Source organism: Peromyscus leucopus, chromosome 8b (genome assembly GCF_004664715.2).
Source record: "Peromyscus leucopus breed LL Stock chromosome 8b, UCI_PerLeu_2.1, whole genome shotgun sequence".
NCBI lineage: Eukaryota > Metazoa > Chordata > Mammalia > Rodentia > Cricetidae > Peromyscus > Peromyscus leucopus.
The window spans coordinates 5,569,167-5,591,789 of record NC_051086.1 but is presented as its reverse complement, the minus strand read 5'-3'; the positions used below and the strand labels follow the sequence as shown (position 1 = coordinate 5,591,789).

Sequence of the window (22,623 nt, the reverse complement as noted above, 5' to 3'; positions counted from 1 at the left end):
AATTCCTAAAGATACTCACTGGAAAATTTTGAATTTTCCAAAAGTTCTTACCAGCAGGTTTAAAGTTCAGTGGAAAGGTTGTCTGATATGATTGTACAGAAATACTGCCTAGTGGGAACTTTTGAAAACCTAGGAACTCATGAAGAATAAATTTAAAACTACCCTTTGTTGGAGACTAGAAAGTTGGATGACTCAGTGGCTAAGAGCACTTGTTTCTTCCGGAGAACCCAGTTGAGTTCCTGGCACCCAGAGTAGGTGGCTCACAACTGCCTGTAACTCCAGCTTCAGGGGATCTGACACACTGTTCTGGTTCCTGTGCACACAGGCACACATGTGGTATATATGCACACATAAATAAAAATAGAAAACCCCAAACCCTTAGTTACTAACAAACAAACACCCACTTTGTTTGTTTCCCCCAGCAGCAAATATTTATGATATTCCTACTTACGCACCTTACTATCACAGGGTCTAAGAAAACAGGAATGTGTGAAACAGACAAAAGGCTTACTGTTGGAGAAGCACGTTATTGTATGTATTTGTTTGTAGTGCTAGGGAAGGGGCTGAAGCTTCCTTCCTGCTAGCAAGCATTCTCCCACTGAGCTACGTTCCCAGCCCGAAACCTCTCTTCATGTTAGCGAGAGAGAGATAGGAGGAAGGGAACACTAGTGTTCGAGGCACTGAGGGCTCAGCGTTGGGAGATGGCTTCAGTTTCCCATGGATGAGTAGAAGCCCCTGAGATAGGCCTTTGATGAGCACTGGAGGAAATAGTGAGCAGACTGCCAGCAAGGGCGTGGTGAGAGGATCCCACAAGTGTAGAGGTCTGAGTGGGAGCATCTGTGCTGGGAGAGCAGCAGAGGCTGCTGGGGTGTGGAGTAGGGGACAGTAAGAGGTGAACTGCGGATGGAAGGCAGGGCAGTCCTGGAAGCACCAGTCATCAGCTAGGGAATCAGCAGAGACTTTTTACCAGAAAGTCATCTAACATCCCAGCAGGCGCCCTCTGGCTACTGTGTCACCCCGAGATGAAAAAGGAATCAGGGAGACCAGTTCTAGACTGACCAGCATGCCGGTCAGCATTTCTCCAGAGCCATGGCCTCAAAGGAGACAGGAAAGAGGCGTGAAGAACCAGCCCGCCTGAGTGTGGGGCTGACAAGTTTGAGCTTTGCAAGGCAGGTAGGATTTTCCTGTCTCCCCTGAAAACCTTAGCCTCTACCCAGGGCTTTGCATTGATTGGATGAAGCTATCTTACATCGTGGGATAAAAGTTCATCAGCTTTACTGTGAGTTCACTGGTTGTCTGTGCTAATCATATCTGAAAAAGTGTTTTCCCAGCAGCAGCTGGCTTAGTGTTTGAGTAGACAAATGACCACCATAGCCTAGGCAAGAGGATGCACAGAACTGGGGATCACAAAGCCGCACCTGGGGGAGAGGTGCCAGGTGGGAGCTAGTTAAGCTTAAGTGGGGACAGAGACAGTTGTGATACAGGGAAAAGAGAAAAGGAGAGAGTTACTTTAGTAGACATGCTGTCAATCTGGTCAAACTAGTGTTGTTTATAAGGCCAGTACCTGATGAGAATTTAGAGCTGATTAGGACTGTGGTTAGCTCCGAAGATGAAACTATCTGCTCACAGCAGTGGAAAAGTACTTCATAAAGAATCATTCTGTCTAGTTTATTGGTGGAAAATCCATTCAGTGTGTGGAGAACTCAACAGTCAATGAATATACCTGCATACACAAGTTCCTGAGCTGTCCACTTACACCCTCTGTACAACTTTGTAAACTAGGCACAGTTAGGTCTAATTTATTTTATTTATTCGTTCATTCATTCATTCACTCACTCACTCACTCACTCACTCACTCACTCACTCACTCACTCATCTATTTATTTATTTATTGGTTTTGTTGAGCTAGGTTCTCTGTGTGTATTCCTGGCTGTCTTGGAACTCACTTTATAGACCAGGCTGACCTTGAACTCGCAGAGATCCACCTGTGTCTGCTTTCTGAGTGCCAGGATTAAAGGCATATGCCACTACCACCTAGCTAATCCTTTTAATGATTTATTTTATGTGCATTAATGTTTTGCCTGCATGTATGTCTGTGTGAGGGTGCCAGATCCCCTGGAGTTACAAACTGTTGTGAGCTGCCACTTGGGTGCTTGGGAATTGAATCCAGGTTCTCTGGAAGAACAGCCAGTGCTCTTAACCGCTGAGCCGTCTCTCCAGCCCTGTTCTGTCTGTTTTATATGTGAGAAAATTGCAACCAAGAGGCGGAAGGGAGGTGCCAGGACTGAAGGAAGGCTAATCTCTGTTCGCAGGAACCTTGCTGCTTGTTAAAGTCCAGTCACTGCAGTCTTGTCTGTATTTGAGGTTGTGAACAGGCTTTTCTTTCAGTCTTGGGCTGGTCATGCATGAGAAGTGCTTCTATGTCACTGTGGACAGGTAGCTCAGAGGACCAAGTGTCTGCTCTGAGTCCTTTCTGCTGAGCTCTTTACACTGACATCCTGCGGCCGCTGCTCCTTCACTCTTAGATTTTTTTGTTTTTCTTTGTAGCACTTAGTGCTGGCTGAAATTAGATTGTTGGTTTGTTTTTTCTGTCCCTTACCACACCCGCCCCATCCCAACCCAGGTTCAGAGAATAAACAGGTCATATTTTCCTGCTTATTGCTTGGTAAACAGGCTTGTTTCTGGACTAGTTCCTGGCAGGTATTAGGTACTCCGTAATTACTCAATGACTTAGGAGTGGGCACAGTCAATTGGAATGAGAGGGAAGGGTTCTGATTCTGTGGTCTGGTTTTCACTGGGTTGCATAAGCAGGACCACTTTGGACTTGGTTTTCTGAGCTCTGTAAATTTAAGTATTTCCATGAGTTGGAAAGTAACCTTGGAAGAAAACTGATTCTACTTTTAAGCCAGTTGTAATTTTGTTTTGCTTTTAAAAGTAATCTTTTCTGACTATATAGTTAATAGTAGAGAATTGGGGTAAAAATGGAAAGTGAGGGAGGTGACATACTTCATATTGGCCTTTTTTGTTTTAGTTTTGAATCTATATAAGTGCTTTACATATAGTTGAGACTGTTTTATGAGTTTACAGGCTTCATTTTTCTTCATACCTTGTACACTCACTTAGGTATAGGTGTTTTGTTGTTGTTTGTTTTGAGACAGAGTCTATGTAGACTGGCTGTCCTGGAACTCACTATGTAGACCAGGTGGGTTTGAACTCACAGAGATCCTCCTGTCCCTCCTCCAGAGTGTTGTGATTACAGGCATGTACCATCACTCCTGACTACTTAGGATGTTTATTCTAGCCTTTTCCTATACTTTTTCATGACCTAATTTAAAAGCATCCCTTGATTTGGTATTTAACCGAGGCACTTGGAGTCTTGTTTTTGTTATTGTAGAATGCAGGTCACCTCTTCCCTGCCTTTACTGGGACTGCTCAGGGCCAGCTGGGCAGAGCTTGCCACCTGGTTCTCCTTGTGAGCACATTTCACCAAACCCTCACCAAGGTGGCACATGATTATTTGGAGAAGTCTGGAAAGCCTATTACCCTGTGGCGTCGGAGTTGACAGGACTTCATGACACATGGCAGCTCTTCACTACAGCAACTTGAGTATATGTTGAGTCAGCTGAAGTCATGGCCTATGAAAGAAGATCTTTTGGATACACTTGGCCATGAGAAAGAGCCCCAGAGACATTTTCAGGCACACAGCTGTGCCAGCATTAGCCCAGGTCTTCTAATTGAGCTACCTGGGCACCGTGTCTAGAGTTTTGTGTTGATAATTCAACTAGAATGGCACCATTCACAAATACTTAAGATGCTATACTCTCTCCTACAATTTGTACCAGCCTGGGGACCCCTGTAGTCTATATCACTCTTGACAGTCCTAGACAGGGTGCAGGGTAAACATGCACTGCCCTATGTAAGGAAGCTTCCTGCCCCTTGAGAAAGCCAGGCATCCTTTACTGGAGTCTGCAAAATTGCTTTTATCCTAAGATAATTGTTAGCTGCGTCATTTGAAAGAGAGAGCAAAACAAAAATTAAAATCTCTCATCTTTACAACAACAGGAACAAAAAAATTCAGAGTTATAGTAATAGTATCTGTGCTGACAGGTAGGAAGGAATCATGGAGTTTCAAGAAAAAATACTTTCTTCAGAGAAAAATTGCTCCAGGGAATCTTGTAGTCACCATAGGAAGTATGTATCAGGGATGCACTCCTTACTATCATGGATGGCCTGGGGAGTCACATGAACCTAGTGTCCTCAGTCAGCACTGGCTTGAGGTGCTTCTTTGTGTGTGTGTGTGTGTGTGTGTGTGTGTGTGTGTGTGTGTGTGTGTGTGTGTACACACCTGGAGGTCAGAGGACACTGTGGAGTTGGTTCTCTCCCTGCACCTTTACAGTACTTTTGAGGATAGAATTCAGCTCATCAGGCCTGCAGAGCCACCTTGCTGGCCTCAGATTCTCCTTAAGATCATCTGACAGTAATAGTTTAAGCGGGTGGGGTGTTCAGGGATAACCTGTTACTCTCTGATTAGATTTGAGGCTGACACTTCAGGAGGGAATCCTCCCCAACCCCTTTAAACCTGGTCAGAAGCCAGTGACTGAGGAGGCCATGGCCCACCCCCACATCCACCCCTGCTACTGTAAACCTGGTCAGAACTTGACTGGGAGGCCATCCATGGGCCTCAGTGGGGGAAGCCACTGCTGTGGTTTTGCTAAGTGCACCTGATGCACCTTTGAAATAGTTTTGGTTTTGCGCGGGGACCAGCACCGCATCAGCGTTGGTCACAGAGGCATATTTTCTCAGGGACTGTGAGTGGTAATTGCAGAGGCTCATTGGTCAGAATGCTGAAAAGAACGGACTCTTGGAAAGTTGAACTCTAAATGAGACATCTTCATCATGCTTCCGGGGCTCAGGAGACATTGTAGAAGAGGAGGCTGAAAGAAACGAAGAGATGGGAGAAGGGGTGGCCATCGCTTCCTTGAACTCCAGCAGGCCTGATTGTCAGCATAAGACCGGCACAGCATTGGGCCTTCCGCATTCTGCCAGAGGGAGTCAGAAGAGGGTCCTGAGGCAGGCCCCGTTCCTCCGGCAGATACAAGTGCAGTTAATAATTAATGGAGAGATTTTCTTCAGTGGGGTAGCTGCTGGTGAGGTGCCCTAATTAATCTCAGTGGACCCCAAAAACAAAATGGAAGGAAAAGATGTGGTGGGGTGGGGAACTAGTTGAGAAGAGGAAGAGGAGGGTGGGACAAGGAAGGACTCTGGGGGTGAAAAAAATTTGTAGAAAGGATTTAAATGTGTGTAGGCATGCAAGCATCTGTTTGAGTGTTCACCTATGTATGGATATACTGTGGAAGCCCACAGTTTATGTTGGCTGTCCTTCCACTCTTGAGGCAGGGTCTGGTGCTGAGCCTGATGCTCCCTGATCCTGGCAAGTCTAGTTAGCTGTCTCATAGCCCCAGGGATTTCTGTCTCTACTTCCGGAACGAATGCTGGGATTGGCTGCCCTGCCTGCCTGGCTTTCTACATGGGTTCCAGTAAGGCACTTTATCGACTTGGCTATTTCCCTAGTCCAGGATTTAATGTTTAAAAACAAAACAAAAAGTGGTTTTTTACACCCTAATAAAGAGAGAAACTCTTAGACTGAGGATGTAGTGATAGCTTGCTGACCATGTGCAAGACCCTAGCACTGCATAAATCAACAAGTAACTAGACAGATCAACCTGCTTCTCTTTACATTGAAAGGAGGGAGGGTGTTTCACATGCTTGATCATATCCGTTCTTAGTGGTATGCTCCCATAATTGGAAGTGCTGGCTATGAATGTGAACAAGCCATTTGCAAGGTTGCTCCTCCTCTGTTTGAGTCGGTCCTAGGCTTGCTGAAAAGCTGCAGGTGTGTTACAGAAGTGTTTCCAAAGACTTGAAAGCAGAGCTGGTTGCTGTCTTGCCCCTCTCTCTGTCTTAGTGCAGGGAGAGTGTCCTGCAGTCTGGGGGAACTGAGCCGTGAGTAAACAATGACACACTGTTGGCATTCAGGCCTCAGGTGAAACCTAAGTTTCACCAGAGCTCTCCATAATGTCCTATATGGATGTGTAGTTTTGATTTGCCTTCTAAATAGAGCCCAGCAAACTCACTTCATTGTAACTCACTGTTTCATGGAGAGGTCCTTTGAAACTATGGAGGTGTATGGGCTCCGTGGCATTTCATTTGCATGTATTGTGTCAGGATAGGTGGTTTTCTTCTGTAGGCTGGAGTCTGTCTGCTAGCCATTATTTTGATGGTCAGATTGCTCCGTTTGGCAATGGTGCTTCAAGGGCATCCATGCATCTGTTTGATCTGCCTTTATCATTGTTTTAAGTACTTTGTACATTTATTTGCAACACGTTCCAGACTCTTGGGTTCTCCCATACTCAGATACAAGTGTCCATGCTTAGTGTTGTGGGGACGCCATTGCTTTTGGGCCCAGCCAAGGTGCTAGGAAATGGAGTTTGTTTTCCTCTGGAAACCTCTGAGAGTTCAAACCCTCAGTCCCAGTACATACAGCCCCATTCCTCCATTTAGCCTTCAGTAAGATCTTCCTGCCTCAGCCTCCTAGTCGGGAGTTACTGACTGGTATGGTCACCACATCAGCTTTGCAGTTGCTTGAGTATTAGTTTCCAAATGCGTGTAAGGACTGGGTTTTGGCAAGCTTTTTGTTTTTTCTCCCCTCTGGAACATTGGTGGTAATAACCCAGTAAGAAAAATGGGTGTCTTAATTTACATTTTTTAGGGAACTGAGTGCTCACTTCAAAAAAAAAAAAAAAAAAAAAATTGAGCCAGGCAGTGGTGGCACACACCTTGCCTCCCTGGTGCTGGGATTAAGAGGCAGGAGGATCTCAAGTGAGTTCAAGGCCAGCCTGGTCTATGTAATAAGTTCTAGGACAGCCAGATCTACATAGTGAGCAACCCTGTCTTGTGACGGGTGGGGGTGGCGCTGGTGCTGAGGATTGATCCCAGGGCTTCTTGTATGCTAAGCATGTGCTACACTGCTGATCTGTACCCACTGCCTCCAAATTGTCCTTATTTTTCTTGCAACGCATGTGTAGTCCAGGTTAACCTCAGACTTGTAGCATTCTTCCTCACTTCAGCCTCACTGAGACACCACACCCAACTAGACAACCCTTTCTCTATCTGTAACTTCTTTTTGATTGTTCGATCATTATTTGTTTGCTTGTTTGTTTGTTTATGGCATTTCAAGACAGGGTTTTTCTGTGTAGCTCTGACTGTCCTAGGACTCACTCGCTTTATAGACCAGACTGGTCTTGAACTCAGAGATCTCCCTGCCTCTGCCTCTCTGGTGCTGGAATTAAAGGCGTGGGCCACCATGCCTAGTTTGTAATTCCCTTTCTAACACTGAGAAATATGACTTGGACTTTCTCCAGTTTTTCACTTGTTTAGTCTTAGGACCTAGGAAATACATTACTGAAAGGTAAATGTACTAAATGAACACTTTTTACTGTTTAAAAAACAACGAACTTGAGCTGATGAGATAATTGAAACTGTAATGGTGCCAGCCTTGTAACGCTGATGCCCAGAAACAGTGTACACAGATATTTTCATAGTATGGTTGAATTTAGTATTTCTTCAGGGAAAATTCTTAGTGGCAGCATTGTTAGATGAAGAGGTATATGTTACCAGATTTTCCTCCCAAAGGGTTGTGCATGCTATCCTAGGCTATAACAATTTAATCCATGTTTTCCCCCAGTATTTACATGTGTTGATGTAGGTTCTGTGAAGTGTAGATCTAATTTTATGTTCCCAAGTTGCTGGCCAGTTGTCCCCACACGACTTGTTCAGAGCTTCTCCAGTCATTGAGATGCCACTGTTTATCCTGGGCTAAGTTTTCCTGAGTACTGGGGTCTATTTCTGGGCTTTCTCTACTGTGAGCCCAGAATCTGGCATACTGACCCACAGTCCAAATCTAGCCCTGGCTGTGTAAACACAGTCACACAGACACAGCCGCTGCTGTTTACTTGATGCCTTAACTTTCACACTGTGCAGAAAAATACTGTGAGTGCTCGGGACAGAGACTGAGGCTTGCAAAGGTTGAAAGTTTCCTTGTTTCAGTGTTCCAGAAGCTCCTCCATTAGAGAGGCTGGGTGACCCCCCCCCCCAGAAGCTCCCCTTCCTGTCCCTCCCTTTCCCCTTTCCCCCCCCCTCCCTCTTTGCTGAGTACTCATACAGGTTTATGTTTCCATATGAGCTTGAGTATTTACTTGTTTTGCCCCATGAGAAGGTTTTTCTTTTTCTTTTGGAGGTGTGTTGACTTGTAAATTGGGGGAAAACATCTGTATAATGTTGAGCTATCTTTTCCAACAGCAAGTTATAAAGCAAAAACCAGAGAAGTACAGAGCAACCAGTCCACAGACATGACCATTCCTGAACACCGTGTGGCCCTCTAGCATTAGTTTTTGAAGAATTACTTTTTAATAGGAATTATCATAAAAACATCCTAGTTTTAAGATGTTCTTTAAATCACAAACTATCTTTTCTAATCTTTCTTGCTTTGGGGCTTATTTCTTTATGATTTAGCTTTTGTCAATTGTCGGCACAGTTGAGAAGCAGATTACTTAAAATCTCTCTAATAGGCAGTGTGAAGTTTGGTCCCTAATTCTAAGACCTGCCCACCTCATCAGTTTGTCCTCTTGAGATGTCTTGTCCTGAGAATAGTGTATGGAGAATCATTTCAGGATTCTTTTTCTTCTTTTTCTCCACCCAGTGGTTGGGATTGAATCTAGTCCTTGTGCATGCTGGGCAAGCCTTCTGCCCCTGGGCTAGATCCCAGATACTTTCCTTCTAGGACTTTGTTCTCTTAGTTTCTACCGATGATTTATTGTGTTCCTCTTTGAGGTTTTTAGGGTTGGGTTGGGTGCTTTTTTGTTTGTTCGTTTTTGAGACAGGGTTTCTCTGTGTACCCGTGGCTGTCCTGGAACTCACTCTGTACACCATGTTGGCCTTAAACTCAAAGAGATCCACCTGGCTTTATTTAATTTTTTTTAAATATGTGTATGGATGTTAGCATGTATGTCTGTGCGTGTCTGGTGCCCTTAGAAGCCAGAAGAGGGCATCAGATGCTCTGGAATCTGATTGCCGTGGGAAACCCAACTTTGTTTCTATTTTTCACAATTTTCCCCTCTATTTGTGGTCTTGTTAGAGAGTCACAGACTTTCTAGGATGGATTTTTTTTTCTTCCGAAAGCACTTGGGATTCTGACAGAGACTGCATTGTGTTTCTGACTCTGTGGTAATACTTACAGCTTAAGTGTTGTGATCTGTGGAAACAGGGTGTCTAAATGTTTGTGTCTTTAATTTCTTTTCACAACATCTTGTGGTTGTCAGTTAAAATTAATGATGGTTACAAACATTTGTGAACCGCTGTGTGGGTGCTGGGAACTGAACTCAGTTCTCTGGAAGAGCAGACAATGCTCTTAACCACTGAGCCCTCTCTCCAGCCCCCCTTTTCAGTCTGTTTTTTTAGTCAAGTCATATGTGAACAAAAGTTTTACCATCCTCCCATCCCGCGTTTGCACTGGCTGAGATTTCTAGTGTGCTATTGAAAGTATTGATGTTTCTGACATTAAGCAGAAAGTTGACTTTTTCCAGTAAGTGTGGTTGGTGTGAGTTTTGTAGACTCTGTTCTTTATTAAGTAAGGACTTTCTCCCAGAGTGCTGTCCATAGTTAGGTTTTGTCTTTAAGAACTGTCTTGGAAAGGCACCTTACCATGCATCCTTCACCCCATCAGTTGTGACACTCAGACACCAAACTCTGAAATCCTGTCTGTGCTGCCTGTGGCTTGTAGAGGCACCAGCAGGGCCCAGGCTCCGTTTCATTTGCTGCTGCTGCTGCTGTCTGTGCCCTCTGGCTTTGCTGAGTGCCTGCGTGGTGTGTTACTATTGATGATTGCATTCTTTGTGTCCCGTGGCTTTGCTAGTGTCATGTATTACTGTTACTTTGTTGTATGGGTTTCCTCTTCCTCCTCCTCTTCCTCCAGCTCCTCCTATACAAGTATGCTGTCAGTGATATTTTTAGTGTTTTGTGTTTTCTTGCTCTGCTACACTGGCTGCGACTAGTAAAATTTGTTTTGGTACATGAATGGACATTCTAGCTTTGTTCTTGAGTATGGGGGAAATATTTCATCTTGTAACATTAATTAATGTGTTAGGTACTTTTTTGTTTTTTATTTTTTAAAATATTTTTTGAGATAGGGTTTTATTACATACCCCTGGCTGGCCTGAAACTCACCCTGTAAACCAGGCAGGTCACATCACAAAGATCCACCTGCCTCTGTCTTCAGGGGGCTGGGGTTGCATAGATGTTTTAAAGTCTTACCTTCAGTATCCCTCCTGGTCATCCAATATGAAGTGCAGGTTCCCAAGCATCTTCTGGGGTGCTGGGAATTAAATCAGAGGCAATCATGTTTAAAGTGTCGCCTGGCAGTTTTTAATAGTGGATGGGTCTTGAAGTTAGGTATTCTGAGCATGTCTGTTGCAGCTGGCTGCTCTGTTGTGTCTTTATGAGGAGCCATTACCACTGCTTTGTAAGCTTGAATTTCAAACTCTTTGAAACCCAACGTTGTTCCTGTTTCACACTTTTTTCCCCCTGTTTGTGGTCTTGTGGGAGATTCATGAAAGTTTTAGGATGGATTTTTCTTTATTCCAAAAGCACTTGAGATTGTGACAGAGATTGCATTGTGTTTCTGACTCTGGTGATACTGACTGTGTTGTCTTTCCATCTAAATGTTTGTGTCTTTAATTTCTTTTAGCAACATCTTGTGTTTGTTAGTTAAACTTAATGTGTATATAGTCTGATTTTTACCATTTTTCTTTTTTGCATTTATTCCTTCATTTCTTCTTCAGATTCCCAAGTTTTCTTCTGGTGCCATTAATCTGTTTGGAGAAGCTTAAAGCTGGCTTCATGACTATTCCTAGACTCCGAGTGACTGTTTGGAAGAAGTGTCCTCTCTGGTCACAGAGCAGGAATGTGAAGAGTGAAAGTGACTGTTAGATAAAAGATGTGAAGTCTGTTCTCAGGAAAAAACATGAGAAGTTAGAGAATCAAAGTGGGTTTGGTCATCCATTTATGAAATACAGGTTCCTAAGCATCTGCTGGGTTTCTGGGAACCCAAATCAGAGGTAGTTGTAGGCACAAAAGTTCATTATCATGTTACATTTAATAGAGCTAAAAACAGCGTCTTTACTTCCTGTTCATCTCACAAATTATGGGTTGGAGTAAACTGTAGCCACTAAAACACAAATATAGGTACACAGCACTACATGGCACAAACAATTTCTAGAGTGTGTCTTAAACAGTTTTCATGTGTGTGCATACACATTTATTTTGTAGTTCTATCTCTATGAGGCAGTACTGTGGTTATTTGGATTTTTTTAAAGAATATATTTATTTATGCATGTGTGTGTAATTCCTGTGTAAGTCTTTACCTGTTTGGAATTTAACTTATGTGTGGAGTTTAAGTTTTTTAAAGATGTGTTCTGTGTCATTGTCGTGTGCAGTGTAGTCCCTTGCCGCATGTTTCACTGTCACCGTATGCAGACTTCTTGCTCACTTAATGCTGTCAGAGGCTGGGAAAGATGGCTCACCCAGTAAAGTGTCTCTGCACAAGCAAGGGGACCCCAGAGCCCATAAAAAGCCAGGGGCAGTGGTGCATGTCTGTAACTGCAGCTCTGGGGAGTCAGAGGTAGGAGGCTCTTTGGAGCACGCTGGCCAGCCAGCCGCACTGAACCCAGGAGCTCCAGATTCAGAGAATGTCTGTCTCAAAAATAAATTAGCGATCACGGAAGACAGCTGACATTGACTTCTGGTCTCCACCCACATCCACACACATGTGCACACCCATACATGCAATGCTTTCTATGGAGGGAGTTATTTAACTATAGTATAAATGATCGCACTTATCTTGACAATAAATAATGTGTTCTGTTTAAGAAAATTTGCCCATCCCAAGATTCTAAGAATGTTGTAGGTAAATAGTAATAGCTTTATTATTTATTGTTTACATTTAGATCTCTGGTGTAGAATAGATTGTGTGAGAGAAGGCTTAAGATATCTTTAAAATAACAGGTGCTGTGGTGTTTTAACTAAAAAGTCCATTCTCTTCCTACTGCACCAAAGGGTCACCAGTGCTTAGTCAGGTAAATTTAATCTGTGGATTTGTGTTTGGATCAGTGTCCTTCCATTGATCGTTTGTCTACATGTCTGTCTGTGGAGCTGTCATTTATTATAGTTACATGCTAGTATTTGGTATTCCGGGGTGTGGATCCCCTAGCTTAGTTTGTTAGATTGCTTTGATTCTCCTGGGCCCTTTATATTTCTCTATGAACTTTTAAATCAGCTCAATGTGTCTGTGGCAGGGGATGGTGGGGGAGGGCAGGGAGGGCAGGGAGGGCAGGGGAGAAGGCTCGCCCACAGAAACCTAATGATACTTTGACTCCCATTGTGTTGAATCTGTTATCTCTTTTGTGGTTTTTTGTTGTTGTTTTTGAGACAGGGTTTCTCTGTGTAGCCTTGGCTGGCCTAGAACTTGCTCTGTAGACCAGGCTGACCTTGAACTCACAGAGATCCACCTGCCTCTGCCTCCTGGGTGCTGGAATCAAAGGTGTGTGCTGACACCACCACCTGGCCTATCTCTATTCTTTAAGGCCAGCTTTTGGTGGACCTTGTTTGTTTGTTTTTGTTTTCCTTTTTCTTCCCCAGTTTTTATTCCTTAGCAAATGGTAGCTACCACATTATAAATGTAACCATCAGGCTATAATCTGTAATTTCTGTGGTGTTATGTTTTAATCTTAGATAGACCTGACAAGCTATAGTTGCACAATAATTAAGTAGTGATTGTGATGTGGTATGGTATTTCTCTAACTTGGGCAGATGTCACTGGTAGGTGCTTCTTATTTTCTTTTAGTAGAAGCAAACGAAGATAAAGAACCATTGTGCAAGCTTTGAATTGACTCATGAGCAGTGTTTTACTGTAGATGTTTCCATGTTTTCTATGCCGGCAGCACAGGCAGGATTTCTCCCTATTTTATAAAAAGAAGAGACTACCCAAAAGAGGGGTCCAGTGACTTTCCCGAGTCAAGTTTGTAACTTGACAGCTTTGAGTTGGGGCGCAGGCTTTGCACTGGGGTTCCGGCTCTCTGGGTCAGTCTTTGCACTTCAGTAGATGACTCCCTTTGTGGTACGTTCCTCATGACCTCGTGCTTTTGAGCCATTTTTGTTGCTGTTTCTACAGAAAGCCTCTCCTCCCTGGCTTCTTGGGGTAAATTAAAAAGTTTTACTTTTAAGGGCGTTCTTGAAGAATAAGTGTACTTTCTAGACTTGTCTGCTGTCTCAGGCAGATGCCAGAATTCTCTCCCCACCCCATGCTGGAGGCAAACTCAGGACCTTGTACAGGCGAGAAAGAGCCCGACCACTGAACTACACTGCAGCCACTGTCTGGCCCCTTGGAACACTTAACATTCAATTGAGGTCTTTTGCCTAGGTAACCAGCGCTTGAGGAGAAGAAAGGGTGCCTGTCTCTGAGGTGACTTTGTTTCTAGTGTGGGAGGGTCAGAAATGGCATGCATGGCTTTCTTTCTTCCTGTGTGTCTTGTAAAGGACATGGAAATAGAGGAAAGGAACAAAGATTATGTGTTGGTTAAATGGCTGGCTGCATGCCGACGGGTGTTGTGGTGGCGGAAGAATCACGAGCCATGGTTACCTTTCTAGAGCTTTATTAAGAGAGAGACACAGAGAGACAGAGACCGTGCAGAGGAGGGAGAATACGGAAGGAGAGGCCATACGGGAAAGAGAGAGGGCACAGAGAGCATGCCCCCCTTTTAGGCTGGGATGCCGTTGCAGGCTAGTGACGTAATTAAGGACATAATCCTTACATTATGAAGTCGTCACTTCTGTCTGCGTGGTTTCTGGAAGATGGGAGAGTAGCTAGTATTTACTGTGGACATATATTTTACTTCTGCATTTACAGATGCCAAGAGGTATCCTAAGCGCTAAGCTGGTAGAGTGAACAGACCCCACCATATCCATTCTGTGCCGCCGGTTACAGGTTAAAGGAGCCCTTCTGAGTGCTGGGGTATCTTTGACAGTTTTCTTGCGGTGAGGTCCTTTGCGACGTTCTTGTCTGTTTTGTGAAGGAGTGTGCAGGCACAGAGATGCCAAGTGGCATTTAGCAGGGCTGAACCTGCTGGAGAGTTTGGTAGTTGGCTTCTGTTTCCCCAAGACTAGAGCATGTGTCTGTGGTCTTGGCGTGGATCTCTTGCTTTTCTTCACTGTCTATATTACATTTCTAAGTAAACGTTTAAGTGAATTTTATTTATTCATTTATTTATTCTTAAAGTTTGTTTTATTTGCATGATGAGATCTTAATTCAACGTGGCACATTGTTAAATTAGTATCTCCAGGGACTGGAAAGTTGGCTCAGTGGTTAAGTATACTTGCTACTCTTGGGGAGGACCCGGGTTCAGTTCCCAGTACCCACATGGCAGCTCACAGCTATCTGTAGCAGCAGTCTAGGGCTTCCCGTGTCCTCTCTGGCCTCCGTGGGTGTCAGGCATGCACACGGAGGCCAGACATACATGGAGGCAAGCACGCAGACAATAGAAATAAATTTTACAGAGAAGTCTCGCCAGTCTGTAATAGTTGGACTGTCTTCACATTTTGTGGTATACAGATGGCTGTTTACCTGCCCTGGGAGACTGAACCAACCTCAGATTAAAAATACTAAAAACACACAAAAGCAAACACCTGCTGATGTCTGTAATGGCTGTGTACACCCTTCCCCGCTGTCACCAGCCCTGCACAGTACAGTGTGGTGGCTGCTTGTTCACACAGCAGCTCATGGGCAGGATAGGCAGGAGTCTCGAGGTGACATAAAGAGCGTGTATGTCACTTAAGTGCACACGTGCAGTTGTCCTTCCATTTTGGTGTTTGGGGGAGGTTTCTGAGATCAGACCTACATGGATACCGAGACACAGCTGTGCATCTGCGTACTGTAATTTGTTCTTTTACTTATGTCACATGTTTATCAATTACAGAAAGGGAACTACATATCACCCGTGGCTGGAAAATCAACAGTACTGTAGGGATAGGCTAGGGAAAAAAGAAATGCTGTGATTGAAGACCCCTCTGCAACTGTAGCTAGGCATACCCTTTGGGGGAATGTCAACAGATACTGCAATGACCCAGCTGCACTTGTAAATAGACCCTGGCACTGCACACGAGCACACCAGAAGACACGGCAGTTATTTTTACATGCTGAAAGTGGGCTGGGGCGTGGCTCAGAAGTGCTTGGCTCGCCTCGCTGGCCCGAGGCCCTAGGTCATACCCCAAGCACCAAGGGAGACGAAAGGAAAGCTGGGGTGGGAGTGACTGAGTGCATTCACGGCTTCTTTTGGGAGTGTGGGAGACAGAGCCCAGGGCCTCGTTGCAGGTATCCACTCTGCTTTTGAGCTCCATCCTCAGTGGTAATAATTCTTGGAATAATGTACAGAAGCAAAATGAACAGATTCCTGTTGTATTTAAGAATTTTAGTGAGACAGTGTCAAACAGAGGAAGCCAGACTCAGGAAAGTTAATATAGTGGACTCCTGGGAGGGCCGATGAAAGCCACAGTGAGAGCTGAGTGTGGTGGTGTGCAGCACCCGTGCCTGGCCCGCAGACAGCTGAGACCTGTCTCAGAAACACAGAGAACTCGGACAATAACTTAAACCCTTTCCCCTTGGAGAAGACAGAGAAATGTCTTGAAAACCACATTAATAAGTATTAATAACTTTTTGGTGTCCTTTGTGAAATTTTACTCTGTAAGTATGTAAAAGCCCATTTCATCTGAACTCTTTTGACCTCTACTTCCCAGAGACTTAGACGTTGTTGTCATTCAGAGTTTGATTGCGTGTTATGCTGCTTGCAGTGACCGTCTTTGCTTTCTGTTTAATTTGGATTTTTCTACACATCTCACCCATCCACCATGCCCAGAGCCTTTTCTGGAATTTGTGCTTTACTCTGTGGGTTAGGTGTATGCCTAACGTGGTTGTCTCCTCCTCCTGCCCGTTCTGCCCCTCCTCCTCCTCCTCTTCTTCAAATTTAAAAATGCTGGTTGTAGCCCATTAAATTGATTCGTGGGTTATAATCAGCAGTTGGAAAAGCACACAAGAGACTTATTTTTGTGTGGAAAGTTTATTGTTGTCAGGGTGGAATGTCTTTACTAACTGCAGAATTTGCAGTTTTTTAGAATAATGATTGTTCCTTTTAGATGATTCTCAGAGTAGGGAGGTTTTGAAGTGAAAGATATTCTGTGTTGGTTGGTGGCACTTAGCAGCAAAGACACTCCTGCTCATTGGCAAGCCGAGAGGAAGGAGCTGAGGGCTTGGAACCAGACTGCATTGTCAGGACTGCTGGAGAAGGCAGGAAGCACTGAGACCACTTGACATCTGCTGAGCTTTCCCGTTCCAGTCTGGGAGACGTGTCAAGAGAGTCACCGAGGAGAAGGTGGCCACTTTTGCTGAGCCCTTGTCACAGACAGACTGCTGCATGTGCCTTAGTACATTTTCAAAAGTAGCTTTTTTAAAAAACGGGAATTTTTTTATTCTTTTATCTTTGATTGGATACATTTAATGGAGATCCTACTAATTGATCCAACTGATCAAGCCCATGTTTCTTCCTCAGGGTGAAAATTTATCCTGCTTGATTCATGCTCGGCATGCTGGGTGGGTCTGCTTTGAGAGTGGATCCCAGGACCTGTGCGGGCCAGGCCAGCACTCTGTTCCCCAGGTGTACCAGCCTTCTTTTTACCTGTAGTCCAGAGACACATGGTCTGGCGAAATTGTCCCTGGTGGCTTGGAACTCACTCTCTAGCCTAAGCTGCCTCAGACCCAATGATCCTCCGGCCTCAGCCTCTCAAACCTGAGATTGCAGCCCTTCCACTGGTGACCTGTACAGAATGGTGTTTCTGAAGGCCATATTCTCAGTGCCTGTAGTTTGCTTGTCATAGTAGAAAAAGTGTCTTCAGAACAAGATTGGGACTTCACAAGGCTTCAGCTGCTGTGTGTGCCCTGTTGCTGAGGGGGTACTCAATGAGTGTAAGAAGAGGCTGACTTTGAAGCCTGCCGCTTACTGGTGGGAGACACAGGCAAATTGCATAGGATGTCTGAGTCAGGGTTCTCTCACCATTGGTAGAGTAGGGTGTAATATATGTACTGTCATATAGGTTGTGGTGAGGAATAGAGGTAATTCACATAAAGTTTTCAAAGTCTCAAAGCCTGACTGTTGTGGGCCATCATTAAACGGTAATGTTGTTTGGCAGAGCAGTGTTTGATGGGTAAAGGCAAATTAGCTTGTTGAGCTGAGTTTGGTCCTGGGCCCACACAGTAGACAGAAGGAGAGGACCAACTAACTGCAAACGGCACTCTCTGCCTTCTTCCTCCACATGGCCATGGCGCTTGCATAGCGTGGTTTTTAAATGGAACCGTTGTTAGTTCTGCCCTTGGAGGAACTGTCAGGTAAGGTGTGTGGTGCTGTTTTTAATGTAATTGAATGTCACTTGCAGAAGATACCAGCAGTGCATTCGATTCTAGTGGCATCTGGCAGTTCTGGAGTCTTGCGTTTTGGGTTGGGTACATTGTGTACATCAGTGGAGCGTCTTTCCTTAGTCTTCTGCTGCCACATAGCCACCCCATTTTGCCATAGCAGTGAGATTTAAACAGAGACATAAACCAAAAGTACTCAAATAACTCATGAAAGTTTTCCTAAAGCCCATGGACCTCTAGTAAGAACTCTTGTAATTAAAGATTCTCAAATAACTAGTTTGATGGTAAGCAGGTGTGTATATAATCTCCTCACACTCCACAAAGAGCTACATGACCGTGCACCAGTCACACCGTATGTGAAGAGCCTCACATACTGTCCCTGGGGCCAAGCAGAGGGACTGTGGTGTTTTCTGAAGGCCAGTGCACAGCACACACTCCTAGAGGACTTCTTTCAAGTGGGCAGGGTGATTTTGCCTTCCTCTTCTCTGGACAAGTGGCAATCTAGAGACAGTTTTGATGGTCACATTGCCATGCTTCCTTCAGGCATAGGTAGAGGCCTGGGGTGCCTCTCATGTCTCATAATGCAGCTGCCATAACAAGATGTTTTCTGTCCCTAAATACCAGTAGTACCCAGGGCAGCCTCCTCAGATCTCATCTGCTGCTTTCTGAATGGTATTGTTTGGTGGTGGTTCAGAGTAGGTAGGTTTAAGTTTTTACTTATTTGTATGTTGTGCCTCGGGCAGATAGATGTGGAAGACAAGAAGCGATGACAAGCAGGCAGGGTTGAGGGAGCCAAATGGGTATTGAACCTCTCTCAACCTGATTGGCTGACCCCATGGTTTCACCGGAGAATTTGGATGTGTATCACTAACCTTGACTGCCCCTGAACCCTGGACCTGTTGCCTTTAAGAAGTCAAACCCAGTGGTATAGAAAGTGTGTGTGTGTGTGTGTGTGTGTGGGGGGGGTGCCTGCATGGCACAAACAGCTCAGTGATATAGAAAGTGTGTGTGTGTGTGGGGGGGGGTGCCTGCATGGCACAGACAGCTCAGTGATATACAAAGTGTGTGTGTGTGGGGGGGGGTGCATGGCACAGACAGCTCAGTGATGTAGAAAGTGTGTGTGTGTGTGGGGGGGGTGCCTGCATGGCACAGACAGCTCAGTGATATAGAAAGTGTGTGTGTGTGTGGGGGGGGTGCATGGCACAGACAGCTCAGTGATGTAGAAAGTGTGTGTGTGTGTGGGGGGGGGGGTGCATGGCACAGACAGCTCAGTGATATAGAAAGTGTGTGTGTGTGTGGGGGGGGTGCCTGCATGGCACAAACAGCTCAGTGATATAGAAAGTGTGTGTGTGTGTGGGGGGGGGTGCCTGCATGGCACAGACAGCTCAGTGATATAGAAAGTGTGTGTGTGTGGGGGGGGGGTGCATGGCACAGACAGCTCAGTGATATAGAAAGTGTGTGTGTGTGTGTGTGGGGGGGGGGGTGCCTGCATGGCACAAACAGCTCTCTTAGGAGAAGTCTGCACTGTTGCCATCATCAGTTCCCCACAGCCCCGCAGAGCAGGTTGAGAAAGGTGATGGAGAAGTGGCTTCTGCTGGCAATGGTCAGAGTGGTCCAGCATTGGCAGGTGCATGCTGAGCTATCACAGCAGATGTTACTCCTGGGGCTGCTTGAGGGAAGCACTACTACACTGACTCAGAGTTCTAGCTCCTCCCAGAATGGGTGGGAGTCAGTCGGTCACTTACCGGGATGTGGGAGACCTCTAGCAGGTGACGTGTGTGCTCATGTGCATAGGCAGTGTTTCTCAGCCTTCCTTAGACCCCAGGTCATTTTTTCTCTTGACATCTCTCATGCTGTGTAGAATTAAATACTGTTTGGAAGTGATTCACTGGGACTGTGGTCCAGTGGTCAGGTGCTTTTAGCAAAACGAGGGCCCGAGCTGGAGCTGTATGTAGAGATGGTGACGTCACGACAACCAGCCTCATCCGTGTAGCTTTAGTGCTGCCCTCTGTTGGTAGTTTTTCTCAAGTATATAAGAGAAGCTGAAAATATGCCCTCGGAGGGTTCACTGAAGTGTAATCAGTTAGCTTCTGTAGTCCAGCCTGAAGAGAATAGTTGGCATTTCTTCAGAAGATCTAGCTTCCTCTCAGCTGTACAAATAATGCTTTTGCTATTTTAAACAGATGAATTTAAACCTCTACTGTAATGATGGCTGTTACTGGTGTAGTCTGCAGGACTCCTGACATTTTTGATTCTTCCTTGAGTGAGGAAAGACGACATGTGTGTCTTAGTTAGGGTTTTATTGCTGTGAAGAGACACCATGACCCAGCAACTCTTACAAAGGAAAACATTTAATTGGGGCTGGCTTACAGTTCAGAGATTTAGTCCATTATCATCATGGTGGAAAGCATAGTGTTGTGAAGGCAGGCATGATGCTGGAGAAGGAGCCGAGAGTTCTTTTTTTTTCTCCCCTAAGATGTATTTATTATGTATACAGTGTTCTGTCTGCATGTATGCCTGCTCGCCAGAGGAGGGCACCAGATCTCATTTCAGATGGCTGTGAGCCACCATGTGAGTGCTGGGAATTGAACTCAGGACCTCTGGAAGAGCAGTGCTCTTAACCGCTGGGCCGTCTCTCCAGCCCCGGAGCTGAGAGTTCTACATCTTGATCTGCAGGCTGCAGAAGGAGACCGTCAACCACTAGGCCTGGCTTGAGCTTTTGAAACCTCAAAGCCCACCCCCCAGTGACACATTTCCTCCAACAAGACCACTCCTCCTAATAGTGCCCCTCTCTATGGGCCTGTGGGAGCCAATTCATTCAAATTACCACACATTACTCAGGCAGTAAGGAACCAAGATACTCAATTCCAGAAAGTTTAAGCTTAGAGTATACTACAGACCTATGAATTATGAGGAGCCTGGCTCTCCACTTAACTTCCCATCATTCCACGCTCTGCTTGTGCTTCTTCCAGCCATGCTTCTGTCTCCTTGCCTTTTATTTCTTTTTCTTTTTTTTTTTAAAGATTTTATTATTTATTTATGTATATGAGTGCTTTATCTGCATGTACAACTTTATGCCAGAAGAGGGCATCAGATCCCACTAGAGATGGTTGTGAGCCACCATGTGGTTGCTGGGAGTTGAACTCAGGACCTCCAGAAGAGCAGGCAGTGTATTTCTTTGTTTTTCAAGACAGGGTTTCTCTGTGTAACAGCCCTGGCTTTCCTGGATCTCTCGCTGTAGACCAGGCTGACCTTGAACTCACAGAGATCCCCTGCCTCTCCAGTGCTGGGATTAAAGGCGTGCGCCACTGCCTGGCATCTCCTTGTCATTCTTGGCCGCTGCTGCTGTGACAGCCACTTTGTAACTTCTTACTCAGGGATGAGGTCCTGAGTCGCATTCTCAGTTTGTCTGTTCATCTGTGGAAAACTGTTGGCTTTGTTAGTCTCCAGGGCCGTTCCAGGCAGCTGTAAGGATAGCGACATGGGGCTGCTTCACAAGCGTAGCATTTGTTCACTTCTTCTCCCTCTTCTGGTTCAGGACTGTCCACTGATTCCCCTCCCCGTCCCCATTTCCTGCACCCTGTCACTGGCCTTGACATTCTGGGACTTTTAGATTTTATTGAGGAAGATTTTCCATTCTGCTGTGCCCAGGTCACTGAAATTATAAACATGTGAAAGTAGCCTTGGGAAAATAGCGTCCTCAACGCAGGGAAGGAAGGAGGGCATCTCTGACCAGAGATTCAGCACCAGGCACAGCACTGGTGGTCTCACCACACACTGTGGCTCTCTGTTTGATGAGTGACTTCCCGTCCCCAAGGTCCCACACTGAGTGACCAAGTCAATAGTCTAGCTTCTTGCTCTGGCTCTCCTACTGTGTGCCACCAAGGTAGACAGTAGTGACGCCTGCTCAGTGGTGACTCAAGGTCACCATTGGGGATTTCCCATTGGTCTGTTGGGAAGTTCTCTGTGGGTGGAGCCCAAACATTTCAGGACTTAAAAGGTAAAGGAAAAGTAAGGAGGGTTTGAGAAGGAAGCTTAGCCCTGAAGATGTAACCAGATCCCATTATGTTGGTAACTTGATAGATCTGTAATGAACCTTCCGGAAAATGCCGTGGGACCGATGTTGGAGTTAAGTTTTGTGCTCCAATCTTTGAGAGTTCTAGGTTTGGGAAGGAACCTTAGAGAGACAGTCCCTGGGAGCTAGTGAGCTGTTCTTTTAGAGCACACCCCCCCCCCAACTCCCCCTTCTCACCAAGGCTCCACTTAGCTTCAAAAGGGAAAACCCAGTCATGATAATCTCCAGTTAATGGGCGTCTGCTGAGCCACTAGGTCACCAGAAGGGATAATTACACAGAGTTTCTTTGTGTAATAAATACAAAAATGGAAGAAAAAAAAATGTTCTGAAGGCAAGCCAGATTGTTAGTGACTAACAGTGTCCTCTTGAGAAAGAACGTTGGGGCACCCCTCCATAGCTGTTTGGGGAGATGAAACAGCTATGGAGGGAGGTGCTTGGAGGGCCTTGTCACTTGTGATTGCTGGTGGATGGGATGCAATACTAAGCAGCAGGCATTCTAGGAGACATCTTGCTCAACCATTGGGAACTTGGGAATCTCTGAATTTTCTGCCACAAGCCATAGAACAACAGTGATGATGAAGGTGTACTTCCACCCCACCTCACACGTTAGCTGGTTTCCAGTCATGGCCAACCTCCAGAATGAAGACTGTATGCTTACTGTTGATTTATGGAAGATGAAGCTAGCTTCCTGACCCAGAATGGCATGTTAGCCACAAGCCAGAGTTCTTGGCTTTGCATCCATTCTCTAGTTTGAGATCTAAGTTTATGCCTTGCAGTCATTTAGGTTTTTGTAGAACTCGGCATAATTCAAATAACCTGTTTTTCCCCCTTAGAACACTTCAGTTATGGAAGATCACAATGAAGATGAGTCCCCAAAGAAAAGTGCTCTTTGGCAGGTAGGCACCATAAGCTAGCAGATTACCCTAGATAAGTTCTGCCCTTGCTCGTGTCCTCATTGAGACCAGAGCCCAGCCTCAAC

General features: G+C 45.3%; 1 protein-coding gene across 6 annotated transcripts in view; it reads left to right on the top strand.

Moving 5' to 3' along the window:
• Fbxw11 (F-box and WD repeat domain containing 11) overlaps positions 1 to 22,623 on the top strand; it is a 105,295-nt gene that overhangs the window by 45,568 nt on the left and 37,104 nt on the right. For 3 of the 6 annotated variants that reach the window (XM_028857797.2, XM_028857799.2, XM_028857800.2), the window contains one exon: positions 22,478 to 22,540. The exons of the other annotated variants lie outside the window; for them this stretch is intronic. In XM_028857797.2, coding sequence (XP_028713630.1) covers positions 22,478 to 22,540 — 63 coding nt within the window. The remainder of the gene's footprint in view (positions 1 to 22,477; positions 22,541 to 22,623) is intronic. 6 annotated transcript variants of the gene reach the window in all.